This window comes from Danio aesculapii, chromosome 21, assembly GCF_903798145.1.
Source record: "Danio aesculapii chromosome 21, fDanAes4.1, whole genome shotgun sequence".
Lineage (NCBI taxonomy): Eukaryota > Metazoa > Chordata > Actinopteri > Cypriniformes > Danionidae > Danio > Danio aesculapii.
In genome coordinates, this window is record NC_079455.1 from 22,856,676 (window position 1) to 22,873,331 (window position 16,656).

The 16,656-nt window shown below is 35.5% G+C and overlaps 2 protein-coding genes across 2 annotated transcripts; one reads left to right on the top strand and one right to left on the bottom strand.

The window, feature by feature from the left end:
- Window positions 1-2,383: 2,383 nt before the first annotated feature.
- cfap300 (cilia and flagella associated protein 300) lies at window positions 2,384-6,882 on the bottom strand. The gene is made up of 7 exons (XM_056446861.1): window positions 6,771-6,882; window positions 5,438-5,519; window positions 5,036-5,108; window positions 4,763-4,917; window positions 3,007-3,179; window positions 2,772-2,838; window positions 2,384-2,684 (listed from the first exon to the last, which is right to left on the bottom strand). Exons 1-7 carry the CDS (start codon window positions 6,878-6,880, stop codon window positions 2,550-2,552), a joined length of 795 nt encoding a protein of 264 aa, XP_056302836.1. The 5' UTR covers window positions 6,881-6,882; the 3' UTR covers window positions 2,384-2,549.
- A 1,057-nt stretch (window positions 6,883-7,939) lies between these two features.
- Window positions 7,940-16,341, top strand: angptl5 (angiopoietin-like 5). The gene is made up of 8 exons (XM_056446672.1): window positions 7,940-8,166; window positions 12,093-12,249; window positions 12,352-12,455; window positions 12,533-12,626; window positions 12,701-12,802; window positions 12,911-13,033; window positions 14,957-15,142; window positions 15,296-16,341. Exons 1-8 carry the CDS (start codon window positions 8,119-8,121, stop codon window positions 15,613-15,615), a joined length of 1,134 nt encoding a protein of 377 aa, XP_056302647.1. The 5' UTR covers window positions 7,940-8,118; the 3' UTR covers window positions 15,616-16,341.
- Window positions 16,342-16,656: the final 315 nt, after the last annotated feature.

Consider the following 16,656-nt stretch of genomic DNA (forward strand, 5'->3'; position numbering starts at 1 on the left):
AACTATCACAGTATTGTAAAAATATTAATTGTTATAGTGTCACTTCCGGCCGGCCGCGTATCCGAGCTAGACTTTACTGGAACGAGCATTACTTAGGTGCGTTTGTAGCATGTGTATGTCATACTCAAATAGCCTATCCTTTGTTAAAATCACAAGGAGTGTGGGAAAATATGTCACATTAGTGTCAGTGAGACGTTTATGTAAAAATGAAAACCTTTATTCTGACTCATAAAATGCATCAAAAATAATTGATAATATACATTCATTACTTTTTGATTACTACTTAGGGCTAATAGGTAAAACATAAAGATTTTTGAAGGACAGATCTAAAATGACATTTTGTATATTTTGTACAAGTATTTTGTGGATGCACTTTGACCCTCAACCTCGCGAATGTCCTTCATTTCAAGTGATATGCCAGAGTACGCTCATGTGCAGTCTGCACTTCAAAGCGGAGATCATTATGTTTTATCAAATATTGGTGGTCTTAGTTTCATTTAGATGTGAAATTATAATATAGACAAAATTCCAGTTAAGTCATCTGCCTTCCATAAACAAGTGCTCATATCAAGGTCATTAATATATAAGCATAATTTTCCCCACATTGGAATAATAGACAACTAATACAAATGCTATTTTTTTTTTAAACAAAATTAATTTGGTTAGTCAGTTTTATAATAAAGATGGTATACTTTTCTTACAATTAATTCCTTTCTCATCACAGTATTATTGTAGTAGTTATTGGTTAAATTTTTTTAAAGACCCATATGTTATTTAGTGGTATTAATCAAGACCATCGTCTTTTGATTTTAATAAATCTTATGTTGGCAAAACTTGTTTTACAGTAAACACCAAGAGTAATAATAGAGCTTTTCAAGCTCTTTTCCAAAAAGAAATCACTACTGTTCCTTATAAACTATTTTATTGGATGTCTTTATTAAAGGGTGACTTGATTTGCTGAAAAAAAGTGTGGCTGTTACCACAGAAATATCAGGTTAGAAACTAAATTAAAGAAATATCCTATAAACTTCTCCACAGATTTTATCCAGCAAAGCATTATTTACAAAAATGTAAAAGTGGAATTGATGTAAACTGTATTGCTGTAATGAATATGAGGAGACGGTTTTACACTTTTGGTATTGTACATACTCAGTCAAAAGGAAGAGGTGCAAAAGATTATGAACAATTTTCAGTGTTCAAAACCTCTTTCATCATTGTGGGAAAATGTACTTTTTGGCGTTACTGTCTAATTTACTAATAAGCAACCAAATTTTAAGGTATTGATCACTGAACTATGCTTGTATATTACCAGCATCAGAGACTCTTTGAACAAGGAAGCCTACCCACTTTAAAAAATAGTGAACTCTATAATGTATTTATTTAATATGTACATTTTGTATATTTTATTTTATTTATAATTACCCCCTGGCATGTATATTTTTTGTGTTGTAAAATGTTATTTGCTGTTCTTTAAATAAATAATAAAAACATTCAAAGCAGATAAACAAAATGAACTTGAACATGAACTAACTTTAACCTGAAGATTCAGAAACACACCCTATACGCTTTCAGACGGACTGTTTTGAAGATATTTGCTTTAAAATTTACAAATTGAGTAATTAGTGTTAAACTGAAGTGCTTTAATAGAATCGTATTCAAACACTGAACACAACAACAAATATCTTTATTTTTTCCAGCGAGTTGGAGCTAAATTATGTTTCCAGACTTGAGTAAACCTTACGAGCATTAAGAAACCTGGTATTACGGGGCTCCACGTTCTTTCGCATTGACAGCAACTCGCCTGTATCTGACCCTGAATACAAAGGAAGGAGGGGGTTAGCACAGCTTACGGACAACTCCTAACATAAAACTAAAATAGTTATTTTTGCTAACGAATGGCTTGAGTTAGCAGATCTTATGCTGTTGGCTGCGCACCTTACTGTAACCTAACGTTGCAAACGCTTCGTGTAAGACACATTTTCTGCACAAATTCCTTTTAAATGCTGCTTTATTTAGGCTACATCAGTTCATTAACCAAGCGAACAACCTGTTCTTGTCAAAATTAAGGCAAAGTTGACAGTGAAAATGTCATCCGATGTCCTGAGGCTGTCATGTTTCTGCGACTGTCAGCAAAACCGGAATTAGCTAAGCATTGCTTCGGAGGGCGCTTCCGGTATTCAATTCCGCTGTGAAAAAGGTCTATCAAGTAAAAATCACACAGAATATGCAGACAGAGATGAACAATTAAAATGTTTTCCATTTTTTTTTCATTTTTGACCCATATCAATCACATAAAAAACCTGCTAAATTAACACTTGAAAAGAATTGAACACTTTATTGTTTTAAGCACATCAAACTAAACAGAACGGAGCTTGCTCAATTATATTCTTATTCTAGAAACAATATGATGACCAATTTTGATTTGAACAATGAATTTTTAATAAATGCTCTCCTCACCTGATTGGTTATTTCATGTGAATGGAAAAAACGTATACTGTCTAGTTATAATGTCAGTGTTTTATATAGGCTAAGATCTAGATAGAGGACGCTCAATTTCCTGAAAAATCCTCTACACCAAACGAATGGTACAAAACATACACATGCCTTTTACAAGGATCAATACAGAGGTAAGCAAACGTCTGTTCATTTTCTGTAGCAGATGGGTAGCACAATCCAACGTGATCCTAAAAAAAAGATATCATCAATAGAATAAAAATGCTGACTGCAACTTTAGAGTTAACTGTGCACAAAAAACGAATTAAAATACATACATAAGCTGAAACTTTTAAAACTGTTGTGACCACATTAATCTCTTTTGTATCAGTATCCTTCTGAACACTGCGGAGGACACAAATCAGATGATTATTATATACTGATAAGGTATCATGCATGACCAAAACATCCCCTTTAAATATTTTGCTTATATTATAGTAATATTTAGTTTTTTTTTATTTATTTTAGAAACACATTATTATGAACTACAAAAATGCAACATCAGTTTCTCACCTGACCAAGTCTTTGTACATTATTTTTACTGTCTCAATGTAAGGATCGATGACATCCTCATATTGACAAAGTTCACCACCCAAGACCATATGTTTGAACAGCCTGAACAAAAACTCCTGACGATCACTGGGGCTGATTATATGATCATGTTCAGAGTCTGCTTCAAGCAAAAGCTGTCGAAACCAAGCCAGAAAAGAGATTTATTGATTTAGTTTAGTATTTATTTAGTAATTTATTCAGTTTTAATCATTTTAGTTTGACAGAGTAAACAGGACACACTAATTGTCAACCAGAGCTAAGTTTAGTGTTTGTGCAGATTGAATCACCTCATGTTCAAACCTTTTAATAATAAAAAATAATAAAATTGAATTGAATTGAACACTAAATGCAAAAGCACATAAATGCATCTTAAACAAATAAAAGTAAAAATGCTGTAGAATTCAGACAAATTTCTTTATATTAAAGATCATGTATGAAGTTAAACATAGTTACATTTTTTACAATTATGGCAAATGATGAAAATGTGTTTGTGTCTGTAAAAGCTACCAGAAAATGTGTTCCACCAAAGACTATAGCATACACAAGACATGTCGTATCTTTTTGAATGGGGAAAAGACAGACCAGATGTGATTTTCTGTATATTTTCTGTGATTTGAACGTTTAGAAACTAAACTTATGAGACAGTTGTTGTTTAATTTTACTGATGATTCATAATATGAAATTCAATTATAAGCTTGGCAAACAGTTTTGGAGAATATGATGTTTCCTCATTCAGACAGAATGCCCGAGCATTCTGTCATAACTTAAGCCGTGTAGGGGGCTGTTGATTTATTTTGGGTTTATCCCCTTTCATGTTTTCCCCTGTTTTGGTTTTAATCAGTGAGTTTTGTAAGATGTCTTTTTTGTAATAGGGAATTTACAAATTTGTAACTATTTAGGAAGCTTTTGTTTTTGTTTGTTATTTTGGCCTTACCCTCTGCTAACGATTTGGCTATTTAGGAATTTTTTAAACACTTTGAATATTTAAAAAGACTGGCTTTGCTAAGCCACAAATGAAAGCTTTCTTCTGAATTCTTCTGAATTCTTCTGAAATCCTTATCTCAGTCTCTCTGGTTTTTCCCTTATATTTTTTAAGTAGGGTAAAAGGTTGTTGTAAGGCTGGGATAGAGGAAAAGGAGATTTCTCCATGCACTTTATGAAATATTATTTATTCTTTTATTATTTTTCTTTTCTTTATTAATCAGGGGTCGCCACAGGAGAATAAACCAGCAACTTATCCAGCATATGTTTTACGCAGCGGATGCCCTTCCAGCCACAACCCAACACTGGGAAACACATACACTATAGCCAATTTAGCTATTTCAATTCACCTATAGCGCATCTCTTTGGACTGTGGGGGAAACCGGAGCTCCTGGAGGAAACCCACAAAAACAAACACGGAGAGAACATGCAAACTCCACACAGAAATGCCAGCTGACCCAGTCGGGGCTCGAACCAGCGACCTTCTTGCTGTGAGGCAATCGTGCTACCCACTGTGCCATTGTGATGCCCTTCTATGAAATATTAGTTTATTATTATAACTTTTTAATCTTACAAATTTAATTTGATCGTTTTTATTTTGTTACCTTCTCTCCAAACCCCTAGAAAAGGAGCACATTGTAACAACCATCTACAGGTACTTCTCTAATAGTTTTCATTTACTAAAATAACCATGGATAGCATCGATAAAAATATAAAAAGATAAAATAATCCATACCATCCGTAGCTCATCAAAGTCAGGGTATATTTCATGGTAACATTTGACAATGTGTCCAGAGGGATGCAAAATTCCATTTGAGTAAATTGGATCAAATATATCCACCGAAACTTTTGTACATGGGACGACTTCAACATTTACATGTGTTATGTCTCCTGTAAATGGGTAAAAATACATTATTAGGCTTTATTGAAGTGTATAAAATGTTAACATAAAACATTAAAAATAAATTACACTGTGAGTATACTTTATCAGAACTATGTAATAACATACCCAGCAGGGTCCATGATCCAGAGTGATCAAGGACCTTTAAATTGTTCTTCACGCATGGATCTTGAAAGAAATTCTAAAAGAAATAATGTACACGTGTGCTATTTATTACTGCAGTGATACTAAATGGTGAATTTAAATGGAGAGTTCACCCAAAATTAAAAATTCCGTCATTTACCTGTTTGTATGTTGAACATAAAAGAGGATATTTAGAAAAATTCTGGAAAACTGTGACCACTGACTTTCATAGTATTTGTTTTTACGGCTATGGAAGTCAGTTACAGATTTTTACCATTTTTCTAAAAAACTTCTTTTGTGTACAATTGAAAAAAAAAAAACCACTCAGTGAAGGTGAGAAAATATTAATTTTTGGGTGAACTATGTCTTTACTGTGTGAATATTTACCCAGACGAAGTCATTGCTTCTATAAGGCTGAAAAGATTGGTCAAAGTTGAAGGCGTGTGCTGTAATTCGACCCAGCATGGACCTAAAAGGCCATTTGAAACATAATTAACAAAAAATGCAACATCACAAACAGATGAGTAGGATCTTCTCTTAGAGTTTGTCATTTGTCATAAAAGAAAAAGGCAATTACTTTTTTACTATATTATTGCAGTTTCTGCAAGATATTTGAATGCTGATGAAATACTCAACCTTCAGTAGCAAATTAAATTTAAAGAATTTATTTTAATAGTAGAACATTAAGATGAATTTGATGTGAAACCATAATTCTCAATGAATCATAAAATGCAAGTCAACAGCTCTAACACCTTAAGTAGAAAACCCCACAAATAAAAGCATTCATCGTTATTCATCCAAAACATTTGATATTTGCAAAATATAAGTGTGTATATATATATATATATATATATATATATATATATATATATATATATATATATATATATATATAAGAAGTATATACAACTGTTAACAGTCCTGAATGCACAGACCAATTTGCTTCATAAGTCATTCCAGGAGTTTTGTCTGTATAGGATTTTGATCCTTAATATTCTGTAACCATTGACCTAATTTTATAAATCACCAAGAACCATCCTTTAATTCTTCTTTTAATACTCTGCTAAAGAAAAAAACAGCAACACCCGAATCTTGGATGGCCTGAGGTGGGTAAGTAAATTACCTGTGATAGCAAACAAAATTTTGGTTAACATAATTTACCTAATTGACATTTTAAAAAATACAGAGGAAAGTACCTTGCGACTCCGATGACTCAAAACACCTACACCAACTTTAGGGCAACATGTGTTATGTTAAGGACATTTTAGGGACTAATTATGTAACCAATGTTAAAATGTATTTATTTGAAGCTAAAATTAAGCTTTTTCCCTGTACAATAGTAAGCTTTGAAAGTAAAACTATGACTACATTTTTCTAAATAGGCTAGATAAATCGTTTGTGAGAGAACAAATGTGTTTTATTTAATTATGTCAATAGTAAAAGGCTCATTCTGAGATAAGTTGCACATTTTTAGCTTTTGTAACAGATAAAGCCGTTTATGTCGTTTCATAAGTCTTACTAAATTTCCTGCCCATTAATAAAGTGTCCATTTGGCACTGCTAATGTGTTTATATTTAAGGTTATAAAAAACTGGAACGCCACAGATGTAATTTTTAGTAGAAACATGTTTATAGACACATAATTAATAAACGTCCATTGTTAAGGTTAATCATCGGAACTGTGAATTTAGTTAAACCGTACAAACACATCACACTCTTACCATTTCATCAGAAGTCGTGATGTTTTAGGGTCTTGCTGAAAATTAAAGCTTTTCGTGGAAAGCAGATTAAAGTTAAACGTTTGTTCAAATGAAAGTTTCTCCTCCGCCATGATACCTGTTGCTGTTGTCCACGGGTTACCATGACAACTAAAAAAAAGAGTCTCTCTCGTCTGGGGGAGAAGAAACGTCCACCAAGCAAACGTTTTAGGCTAGAGCGATGCTTGTGCCTGTCAAGTGTGACATTTTACTTGTCAGTAAGTCCGACAAACATTACGTGTGGGATTTTATGAGTCAGATTCTGATCAGTCATTTTCTAGACGCAATTTTACACCTTTCATTTCGTTATGTGACGATAATTATTTAAAAATAATTCGTTCGTGTTCATGATTTTATTTTAAAAAGTTTTGTAGACATACTGCATTTAAAAAAAAAAGACTTAAAGAATTATACAGTGGGCTAATATGTGTGACAACCAGTCATATGCCCTTTTATATTAATTAGAAAATAGTGAAATTAGAATTTAAAATGAATATGAACACCCAGCCAATCTCTTTACCTGTGCAATACACAACAAGCATTCATAGATGTTTTGGTCATCCAGTGTTTTATAATAGGCCTATTGCATACTCAACAGAACTGTCTAATATCTAACAGATGTGTTCTTGAGGAGAGCTGAAGGACATTGAATCCCTTCTCACCATGACCAAATAATTCTGCAAAGCATGCTAATTGTACAGTGTGAATCACTTGTACGGTTATAGATTTAGGATTGTATCTAAAGCAACTTGCAGTGCTTTACAGTAGCCTGTTTTTTTAACCAGTGTTTGATTTTTGGGAATTAAAGCCATAAGGCTTTGCTAGTGCATTTTTTACACGTTAAGCTACAGGGAGCAAATTAGCAAATTGAACAAATGGCTCATTACAAAGAAGAACATATTTTGCCAGTCGTAGTGTTGTGAAGGTAATCCATCTAAGTTTTCCTGCTGTCAGGTCCAGGATCTGACTGCGTTTATGGAAGGAATTTCATTTACGTATGCTGCTTCGGGTCCTGTTGATTCCCACCTCAACCAAAAGCAGTGTCACATTTCAGCATCTGGTTTTCATAGCCAATACAGGATGTTGTTGAAATGCAATAAAGTAAGAGTAGTTTACAATTGAGACAGAATTAGTCTGGACACTTTATGTTCAGGTGAGAACTGTTGTTTGTCATTTTTGTGAGGTTTAATTTTTTTTTCTTTTTTTCTGTCCAGGCAGACCAGCCCACAAGACAACACAGAAGACGACGTCCATCTCTTTGGAAAGTGCACGTCTGCACACTGTCACATGTGGGATTGTTACATACACCAGGATGATCTGGATCATTTTATTTCTGCCTCTTCTTGCATCATTAACTGTGGTGAGTGCTGTAAATGTTTCCTGTCGGGTGGAAGTAGTTAATTAATTGATTCATTGTGTTAAAATCTTGATTATTTGATTCATTAAATGAGATATGCTTGCAATTTCTGATAATGTTTTCTTATATTTTAATAAAATTGACTTTGTATGAATATCGATTGTAAAAACAATATGGTAAGGGTGCTTACATAACTGCTACTTAACTCTAGCTGGTGAAAAGAGATAAAACAATTCAGTTACATCTAAACACTATGTTCAATGTATATTTTATTATTTTTATAGTGCAAATTAATAGTCTGCAAATCAATATTTTGTTGTTTGCATGCTGGATTACAAAAGAAGCATACCTGATTACAGTGGTGAAAATTGTAATCTAATTAGGTGCATTCTTACTACTTTTGGACTACTTTAGATTATTTTTGTCCTAACTTGTTTAAAGCATAGCTTTCTTAACCAAAAAGGAATAAATACAGTTGAAGTCAGAATTATTAGCCCCCCCCCCCCCCCCCCCCCCCCCCCTGAATTATTAGTCCCCATTTATTTTTTTCCCTAATTTCTGTTTAACGGAGACAAGATTTTTCAACACATTTCTAAACATAATAGTTTTAATAACTCATCTCTAATAACTGATTTATTTTCTCTTTGCCATGATGACAGTAAATAATATTTGACTAGATCTTTTTCAAGACACTTCTATACAGCTTAAAGTGACATTTAAAGGCTTAACTAGGTTAACTAGGCAGGTTAAGGGTAATTAGGCAAGTTACTGTATAATGATGGTTTGTCGACTATCGAAAACATATATAGCTTGAAGGGGCTAATCATTTTGACCTTAAAATTATTTTAAAAAATTAAAAACTGCTTTTATTCTTCAATCAGACTTATTCCAGAAGAAAAAATATTATCAGACATACTGTGAAAATTTCCTTGCTCTGTTAAATATCATTTGGAAAATATTTTTAAAATAAAAATAAAAATTCAAAGGGGGGCTTATAATTCTGTCTTCAACTGTATATTCATTTCTTTGTCATCAACAAAGACATTTTATTATAAAATTTATTAAATATTGCATTGCATGTGAGTTATAAGTGAACTTGAGTTTCCCAGTACTGGTTTGCATCTGGAAGGGCATACCGCTGCGTAAAACATATGCTGGAATAGTTGGCGGTTCATTTCGCTGTGGCGACCTCTGATAAATAAGGACTAAGCCTATAGAAAATGAATGAATGAATAAAGACAAAATCAGACAGTTGAACTTCTGAATTTTTAATAATATATTTGTTAAACTGCATGCCAGCAAGAAAACTGTGTCCAACATCAGAAAACTATTCATTCATACATTTTCTTTTTGGCTTAGTCCCTTTATTAATGTGGGGTTGCCACAGCGGAATGAACCCTCAATTTATCCAGCACATGTTTTACGCAGCGGATGCCCTTCCAGCTGCAACCCATCTCTGGGAAACATCCATACTTAATCATTCACACTCATACACTACAGACAATTTAGCCTACCCAATTCACCTGTATCTTTGGACTGTGGGGGAAACCGGAGCACCCAAAGGGAAACCCACGCAAACGCAGGGGGAACATGCAAACTCTACACAGAAATGCCAACTGACCCAGCCGAACCAGCAACCTTCTTGCTGTGAAGCGACAGGACTACCTACTGCGCCACTGCGTCGCCACATCAGAAAACTATAAGATAAATTGTTGAAATGTTCACTTCAAATCTCAGGGGAAGTTGTTTCACTGACTAAAAAATGTTTAGGAATCCCAGCATCACACAAACAAACATTAACAAACATGAAAACAAACATGGGCGATGCGATGGCGCAGTGAGTAGCACACAAGAAGGTCGCTGGTTCGAGCCACGGCTGTGTCAGTTGGCATTTCTGTGTGGAGTTTGCTCCGGGTGCTCCAGTTTCCCCCACAAGTCCAAAGACATGTGGTACAGGTGAATTGGCTATGCTAAAATTGACCGTAGTGTATGAGAGTGTGTATGGATGTTTTCCAGGGATGGGTTGCAGCTGGAAGGGCATCCACTGCGTAAAACAGGTGCTGGACAAGTTGGCGGTTCATTCCGCTGTGGCGACCCCAGATTAACAAAGGGACTAATCCGAAAAGAAAATGAATGAATGAAAACAATGACATGAGAAAAAATTTACAGGCTTGTCGATTAGAAAGGAAAAAAGAGGTATTACAAAAAATAAATAAATTGAAATGAGAAAAATAATAATCAAATGCATTTTAAATGTAATACAACATTTGTCAGTTTTGGATTTATAATTTACAGTGGGTCTCATAGCAGTGTGCGAATTATACATTGACGGTCAGGGGGTCAACTTTTTTAGGGAATGTTAGGTTGTGTAATAGATGCTTCAGTTTATCAAATGTATTATTTAAATTACATCTAATTTATTCATGAAATGTATTTATTTTTTTGTGTTTTGTGGGATAGGCTAATTAGTGTATTCTGACCTAATTAGCTACTTTGGCTTACTTTAGGACAAACTATACAAACAATGTATCTAATTTAAAGTTACTTTTAGGCAATATGTAGAAAGAAACACCTATTTTATTAGAAAATGTGGTTTTCTCCACGTCTTGTGAACTCTAACGGTGTCTATCAGTGCTCTAAATCTGCCAGTTCCAGGCTATTGAATGACTTTTTTCTTGCATGGACTGATTGGCTCGATTATGCATTCACAATGGTATGAACTGTTACAGGGGTGGTCAAAAGGATGTCTATTATTATGGTGGCTTGAGAAAGTCAACATACTGTTATACTATGTAACTTATTATTGTTCCGTCTTATTCTTCTTAAACTATTTTAAGAATGCATCTCCTCCTAGACTGTTCATACTACAACCACCAAACTAACTTCAAACTATACTGAATTCAGTTGCTATATCTTTTCCAACTGATCCGACTTACGGTTTTCCAAAAATTGACCTGGAAAATTCAGAAAAGTCCCTTTGACTTAACATTGGACCAAACTTTGTGACCTCATAACTCTGTGCCAGACTGTGATACAGACTTAAGTGTGGGCTCATTTAACTCGAACTACCAACCTACCAATCGTTGATGACCTTTCAACTTACTAGCCACACCCTAGCAACTGTCCCATAGACCTCCATTGTGTAAAAAAACTGCCATTGACTTTACATTGAACATCCTAATAACATGTTAAATGTAATAAACATCATGTTAACAATATACCAATCCATACTAGAAACAACATACTAGCAACATGCTAATTCATACTATAAACATACTAGCAATATGCTAATTAATATTAGCAACATGGTCATTTATGTCAGCAACTGCCTAAAAACCACTTAGAACACCTTAGCAACCACTCAGAGCACCTTAGCAACGACTTAGCAACTACCTGGAACACCTTATTAACCGCCAAGCAACACCTTAGCAACTGCCTAGCAACCACTCAGAACACCTAAGCAACCGCCTAGCAACACCTTAACAACCAGTCAAAACACCCTATCAACCACCTAGCAAGAAACATGCCAACCCATACTAGAAACATGCTAACATATACGTACTTTTCTATCTATGCCAACTGTTTCAAACTTTTTAAAAACTAATTCAGTTATTTAACTTTGAAACTGCTTCAAACTTTCTGACGAGGCTTTCTCAAGCCACCATAAAGTTTGTCTACGAACTTTACTTTTCTAGTTTTAATCATTAACATTATTTTTAAAATGCAGATCAGAGTAAACTTCTCAGTTTCAAAGGGCTGACCCCCCCCCCCCCCCAAATATCATGTTTTGATGTATTTCAGGGGGGGATCAAGGATTAATTAGGAGGGTCAATCCATCCCAAACCCCCCTGTAATTAGCACCCTGTCTCATATGATGCATTTTTTTCTAGTAAATGTCATAATGTCGTATACTTTATTTTTCTTTACAGAATGGCAGCACAGTGGCTACATTAACTGAGGAGTCTGAGGATGTTTCTCCTCAAGAGCAAAAACTCTATTATCACAAAGACCCAAGCAAAGACAAGTGCACCATGCCATGTGAAATGACTGCAAAGCTAATGCGTGATGAGAAACACTCCTTGTGCAGTTGGTGTTTGCATGTTTTTTATTAGTAACACAGATTCTGCATTTATTTCTGCTTTGTCAGTCAGTTGATTTGACCCTTTCTGTTCTCTAAACAACTCTTAGCAAACCTCCAGCATACCATGGTGTCATATACAAGAAACACAAGGAAGCTGATCAGAGATCTCATTGAGGAACAGCAGAAGGCTTTGGAATTCCTATCAAGCCAGGTAAAAAAATTCTCTAAAAAATTTCAAACTTTCAAACCAGTTTTACTTCTGCAGTCTAAACATTTCAATTTGATTAGATAATCGATCTCATGGCCAAAGTGAACACGCTCAGTTCAGATGTTCAGAGAAGCAACAGTGACATCTTTTCAGTGAAGCCCATGGAGTCCCACGGTAAGATGATTAACATGCTGCCAAACTTTCCTCAAAATGTTTATTATCTTAGTGAATTCCCTCTCGTTTCACAGGGAAAGACTGCAGTGACATCAAAGAAACACTAGGTGCCGTGTCCCCAAAAATCCCAAGTGGAATTTACATAATTCAGCCAGACAACTCAGATGTTTCATTTGAGGAAAGTACCTCTTTTTAGTTTTGTTTAGAAATTTCCAACCACGGTTATTTTAATCTAAAAGCAAATCAAAGATGAAAAATGAAGTGTCTTGAACTGGCTGTTTAATAGGTGTTTTGTGAGATGGATGACATGGAGGGCGGGTGGACAGTGATACAGAGGCGGATAGATGGTCTCACTGACTTTAAACGAATGTGGTCACACTACTTGGATGGATTTGGACATTTACCAGGTGCAGTATTCAAAATCAATACATCAAAGTTTTTACAATGGACCCTTTTCACATTTCCGGATTTCTCATTAGAGGAAGTCATCATAGTTGGGTAAACTTGGGTAAAGCGCAGTGAAAGGGAGAGTACAACAAACAATCCTATTTGCTGAAGTAATAAAAGAAAAACTCCAAGATGGCGTTATCAAGACTTGCAGAAAAAGAAAAAAATAGTGTGAGACTGATAACCGCAGCCAGAATAAAGAATAACGTCAAATTTACTGTCCTGCCTCATAGACTCAGCATTACGAAAACCTCATCTAAGTGGTAATTTGATTTTTGTAATTAGATTTTGTAATTTGATGGAAAGATATAAAACATACATAAATGCATATAAATACATTAAAAAAAAAATCTAAATATTAAAAACAATCAAGGATTTAACATGCTGATGACCATTAAACGTGTCATTGTGAAATGGGTCCATAGGTGTTCATGCAAAGGTAAACAAACCACCCTATTCTCATTAAAATTAACATTACCTCTATTGTCACTTCTAATCTCTTCGTTATTTGGTACGATTGAATTCATACTAGAAGTGAACCAGACAACAGTTTGCGTGAACCGTAGCCCAGACCACCTCTTTCAGGCAGACTCGAGTTCAGAAGAAACGTTCACACTAGCTAAACGTACTGTACTCTGACGTCAAACGAACCCGGGTGCAGACCAAAAGTGCTAGTGTTAAAGCACCCTTAAGGTTGGCTGGGCACCCGTGAATCGTATATGCGTCTGCCTGCAAGTGGTGGACTGGGGTACGGTTCGCGCGCACTCTGATCCCGTTCACTTTCAGTATGAATTCAATTGTACCAAATAACGAAAGTGAACCACTAACTGTACAACAATTATTGTTTTCATAACGTTTCAAGTGTTTACACTTAGCTGATGATTGATAATAAAGCTTGTTTGGCACGTTGTCCCGGGCGAGAGCCCTGAGCTTATGAGATCCTCGAGTCCTGGGCTCTCTCCCGTTTGCAGGGCGAGAGGGGAGTTTGAGCTTAGGTAGATCTTGATGAACTCCCCCTGGCTTATTTCTAGCTAAATGACGGATATGGATGACTGAGGAGAGGTGTACTCGCTAAGAGCTTGGCTATGGTCTCAATTTTGTGTGTTCAATTTACTTGGGGGGTCTTCATGACGAAGATAATGAGATAAGAAAAAAACTCTGGTTAGTTCTAGTGAGTTAGGAATTAACTGATCGGAGAATCAATCATGAGCTGATGCGGGAACAGCTGAAAACAATTATAAGCATGTGATCCTCTCGAAATTAGTTTATAAATAAACTTCACTTATTTGTGTGTGTGTGTGTCTGTGTCTGTGTATCACGTACTCATGTCTGCTTGTCTCCTCCAAAAACAGCTTCTGCAGACATCGCTTTATGTTCTGAACGATTCTAATATTTTTGCGGCAGATGGACACGAGTCGCTTTCTGTATGTCCAACACCAAAAGAATCAGTAAAAGCAGAACGACCGTGATGTGCGTACGTATTTCCATTTTGGCACTTTGCTTTAGTGTACGTCACCTAGCATCAGTCGTACACACAACACCAGCTCGATGACGCAAGTGTACCAGGGTTCAGAAGGACAAAAGACAATGTGAACACAAACCAACTGAGAAGGTGGCAAGGGGGCACAATCGAACTTGGGTACGGTCCAGGCAGTTGAACCAAGTGTAAAAGCACCCTTAGTAAACACTCTAGGAGAGTAATGACAGAATTTATTTGAATGGTGATGCACTGGAAGAAATGGTTTATCAACCTGAAACTCCATTGGTTGCATGATATCAGAAGTGATGCAAATCTGCAATTGCTGATGACTTGTTTTGGCATTCAGAATTATCTTTCAGTAAACTAATGACATGTTGTGTACTTTCTCTTTAAAACGTTGCAGGTGAACACTGGTTGGGTTTGAGGAAGATCTTCAGTATTGTGAATCAGAGAAACGCACGTTTCCAGTTGCACGTGTCTCTGATCTCACAAGATGAATCCACGGCCTATGCTTCGTATGATAGATTCTGGCTTGAAGACGAAACCAAATTCTTTGCAATTCACCTTGGCAGATACGCTGGTAGTGCAGGTCAGCCAATTGCAAATACTGCGCTGCTTTTTCCATTAAATCAGCATGGAAAATGCAACGTCCACAAATTCCTTTTGGGTCTGCTGATGAGAAATTTATAGGTGGCACTGTCTAGAAGCCCACTGAAATTTGAATCTGTTTCTCTTTCTGCAGGAGATGCTTTCCGAGGGTATGACCAAGAGCAGAATCAAGACACGGCCCCTTTCAGTACCTCTGACGTGGACAATGATGGCTGTTCTCCATTCTGCACTTTTGGGGATAAAGCTGTTGAGAGCTGCAGTGTGAACCAGAACAACACTGGATGGTGGTTTAACCAGTGTGGAAAAGCAAATTTGAATGGCTCGCCAATGGAACAGGACTTTTCCACCCATTCAGATATCCACTGGGACACCTGGACCAAAAATGGTACACTTGTCAAAATCAAATCAGTGACTATGAAGATCAGAAGAGTTGAGATCCCGAATTTTAAATAAATATTCCTAAAGCATCTGGATATGATGCATTGACATGGAACAAGTTGTTTTTTGAAGTTACTATAGAACTTGCACTTATGCTCTATGGGTTGTTTTTTTTTACCATTTTTGAAACATGACCCAGGACATCATCCAATAACTTCATCCTCATTCATTCTGAGACTCATTCTAACGCCCCTCTTCTTAGTATGGCTCTGATTATTCATTGTGAAATATGAAATATGACAAATATTGCATGCAAAAATATGCAAAACGTTTTTTGTAATGTAACAGTTTATGAATATTACAGCTGATATCACAGTTGACAGCAAACAATTAGTATTGATGATAATGAAAACGTTTTTGAATGTAAGGGTGTGTTCACCCTTACATTCATTTTAAAAAAGAGGCGTGGCACCTAACCCCGCCCCTAAACCCAACCGTCATTGGAGGATGAGCAAATCGTACTAAATTGTACGAATTAGATCGTACGAATTTGTACGAATTAGCCACTAAAAAAAAGTTACGAATTGCTGTGAGATTGTGTTGGTACAACATATGCTGCATAAGTTCATCGATCTCTGATGTATAAAGGGACTAAACCGAAGAAAAATGAATGAATGAATGAATGTTTATAACAAGCTCTGGTGCAATTGATTTGTTAGTGCAGTTTATGCGACAAACTGTTGTGACAAACAAGCAGACCGAGAATTATAAAAATGTGATTCTTGGTTCAAGTCAAAATAATCTCTGGTGCTCAAGCATCTGTTTTTTAGACACAATGCTACCCATTACAGTTCAAAACAGGCTTTAGAAATACCTTGCAGCAGTTCTTAAATTGTGTGTGTGAGACACATAAATTTCTGCTGTTTTTGCTACACACACACACACACAAACACACACACACACACACACACACACACTCACACACATATAAGCATATAACATGGTGACATGTTCAGTACACTAAATGAAAAATTCTTTCTGCAAAATTGTTGCAAACAATTTGTATGGGTTGAATTTAAACAAATTAAATTTAGTAATGTTCAACTTAATTTGTTT

Bases quoted from the DNA above. Each gene is read 5' to 3' on its own strand.
- cfap300 (XM_056446861.1), bottom strand. From the start codon at position 6,880: ATGGCGGAGGAGAAACTTTCATTTGAACAAACGTTTAACTTTAATCTG. The intron at 5,109-5,437 runs GTAAATATTCAC...TATTTCTTTTAG, and splicing joins GAAGCAATGACTTCGTCTGG to AATTTCTTTCAAGATCCATG. The intron at 3,180-4,762 runs GTATGGATTATT...TGGTTTCGACAG, and splicing joins ACTTTGATGAGCTACGGATG to CTTTTGCTTGAAGCAGACTC.
- angptl5 (XM_056446672.1), top strand. From the start codon at position 8,119: ATGATCTGGATCATTTTATTTCTGCCTCTTCTTGCATCATTAACTGTG. The intron at 12,803-12,910 runs AGGAAAGTACCT...TGGCTGTTTAAT, and splicing joins CAACTCAGATGTTTCATTTG to AGGTGTTTTGTGAGATGGAT. The intron at 15,143-15,295 runs GTCAGCCAATTG...CTCTTTCTGCAG, and splicing joins CAGATACGCTGGTAGTGCAG to GAGATGCTTTCCGAGGGTAT.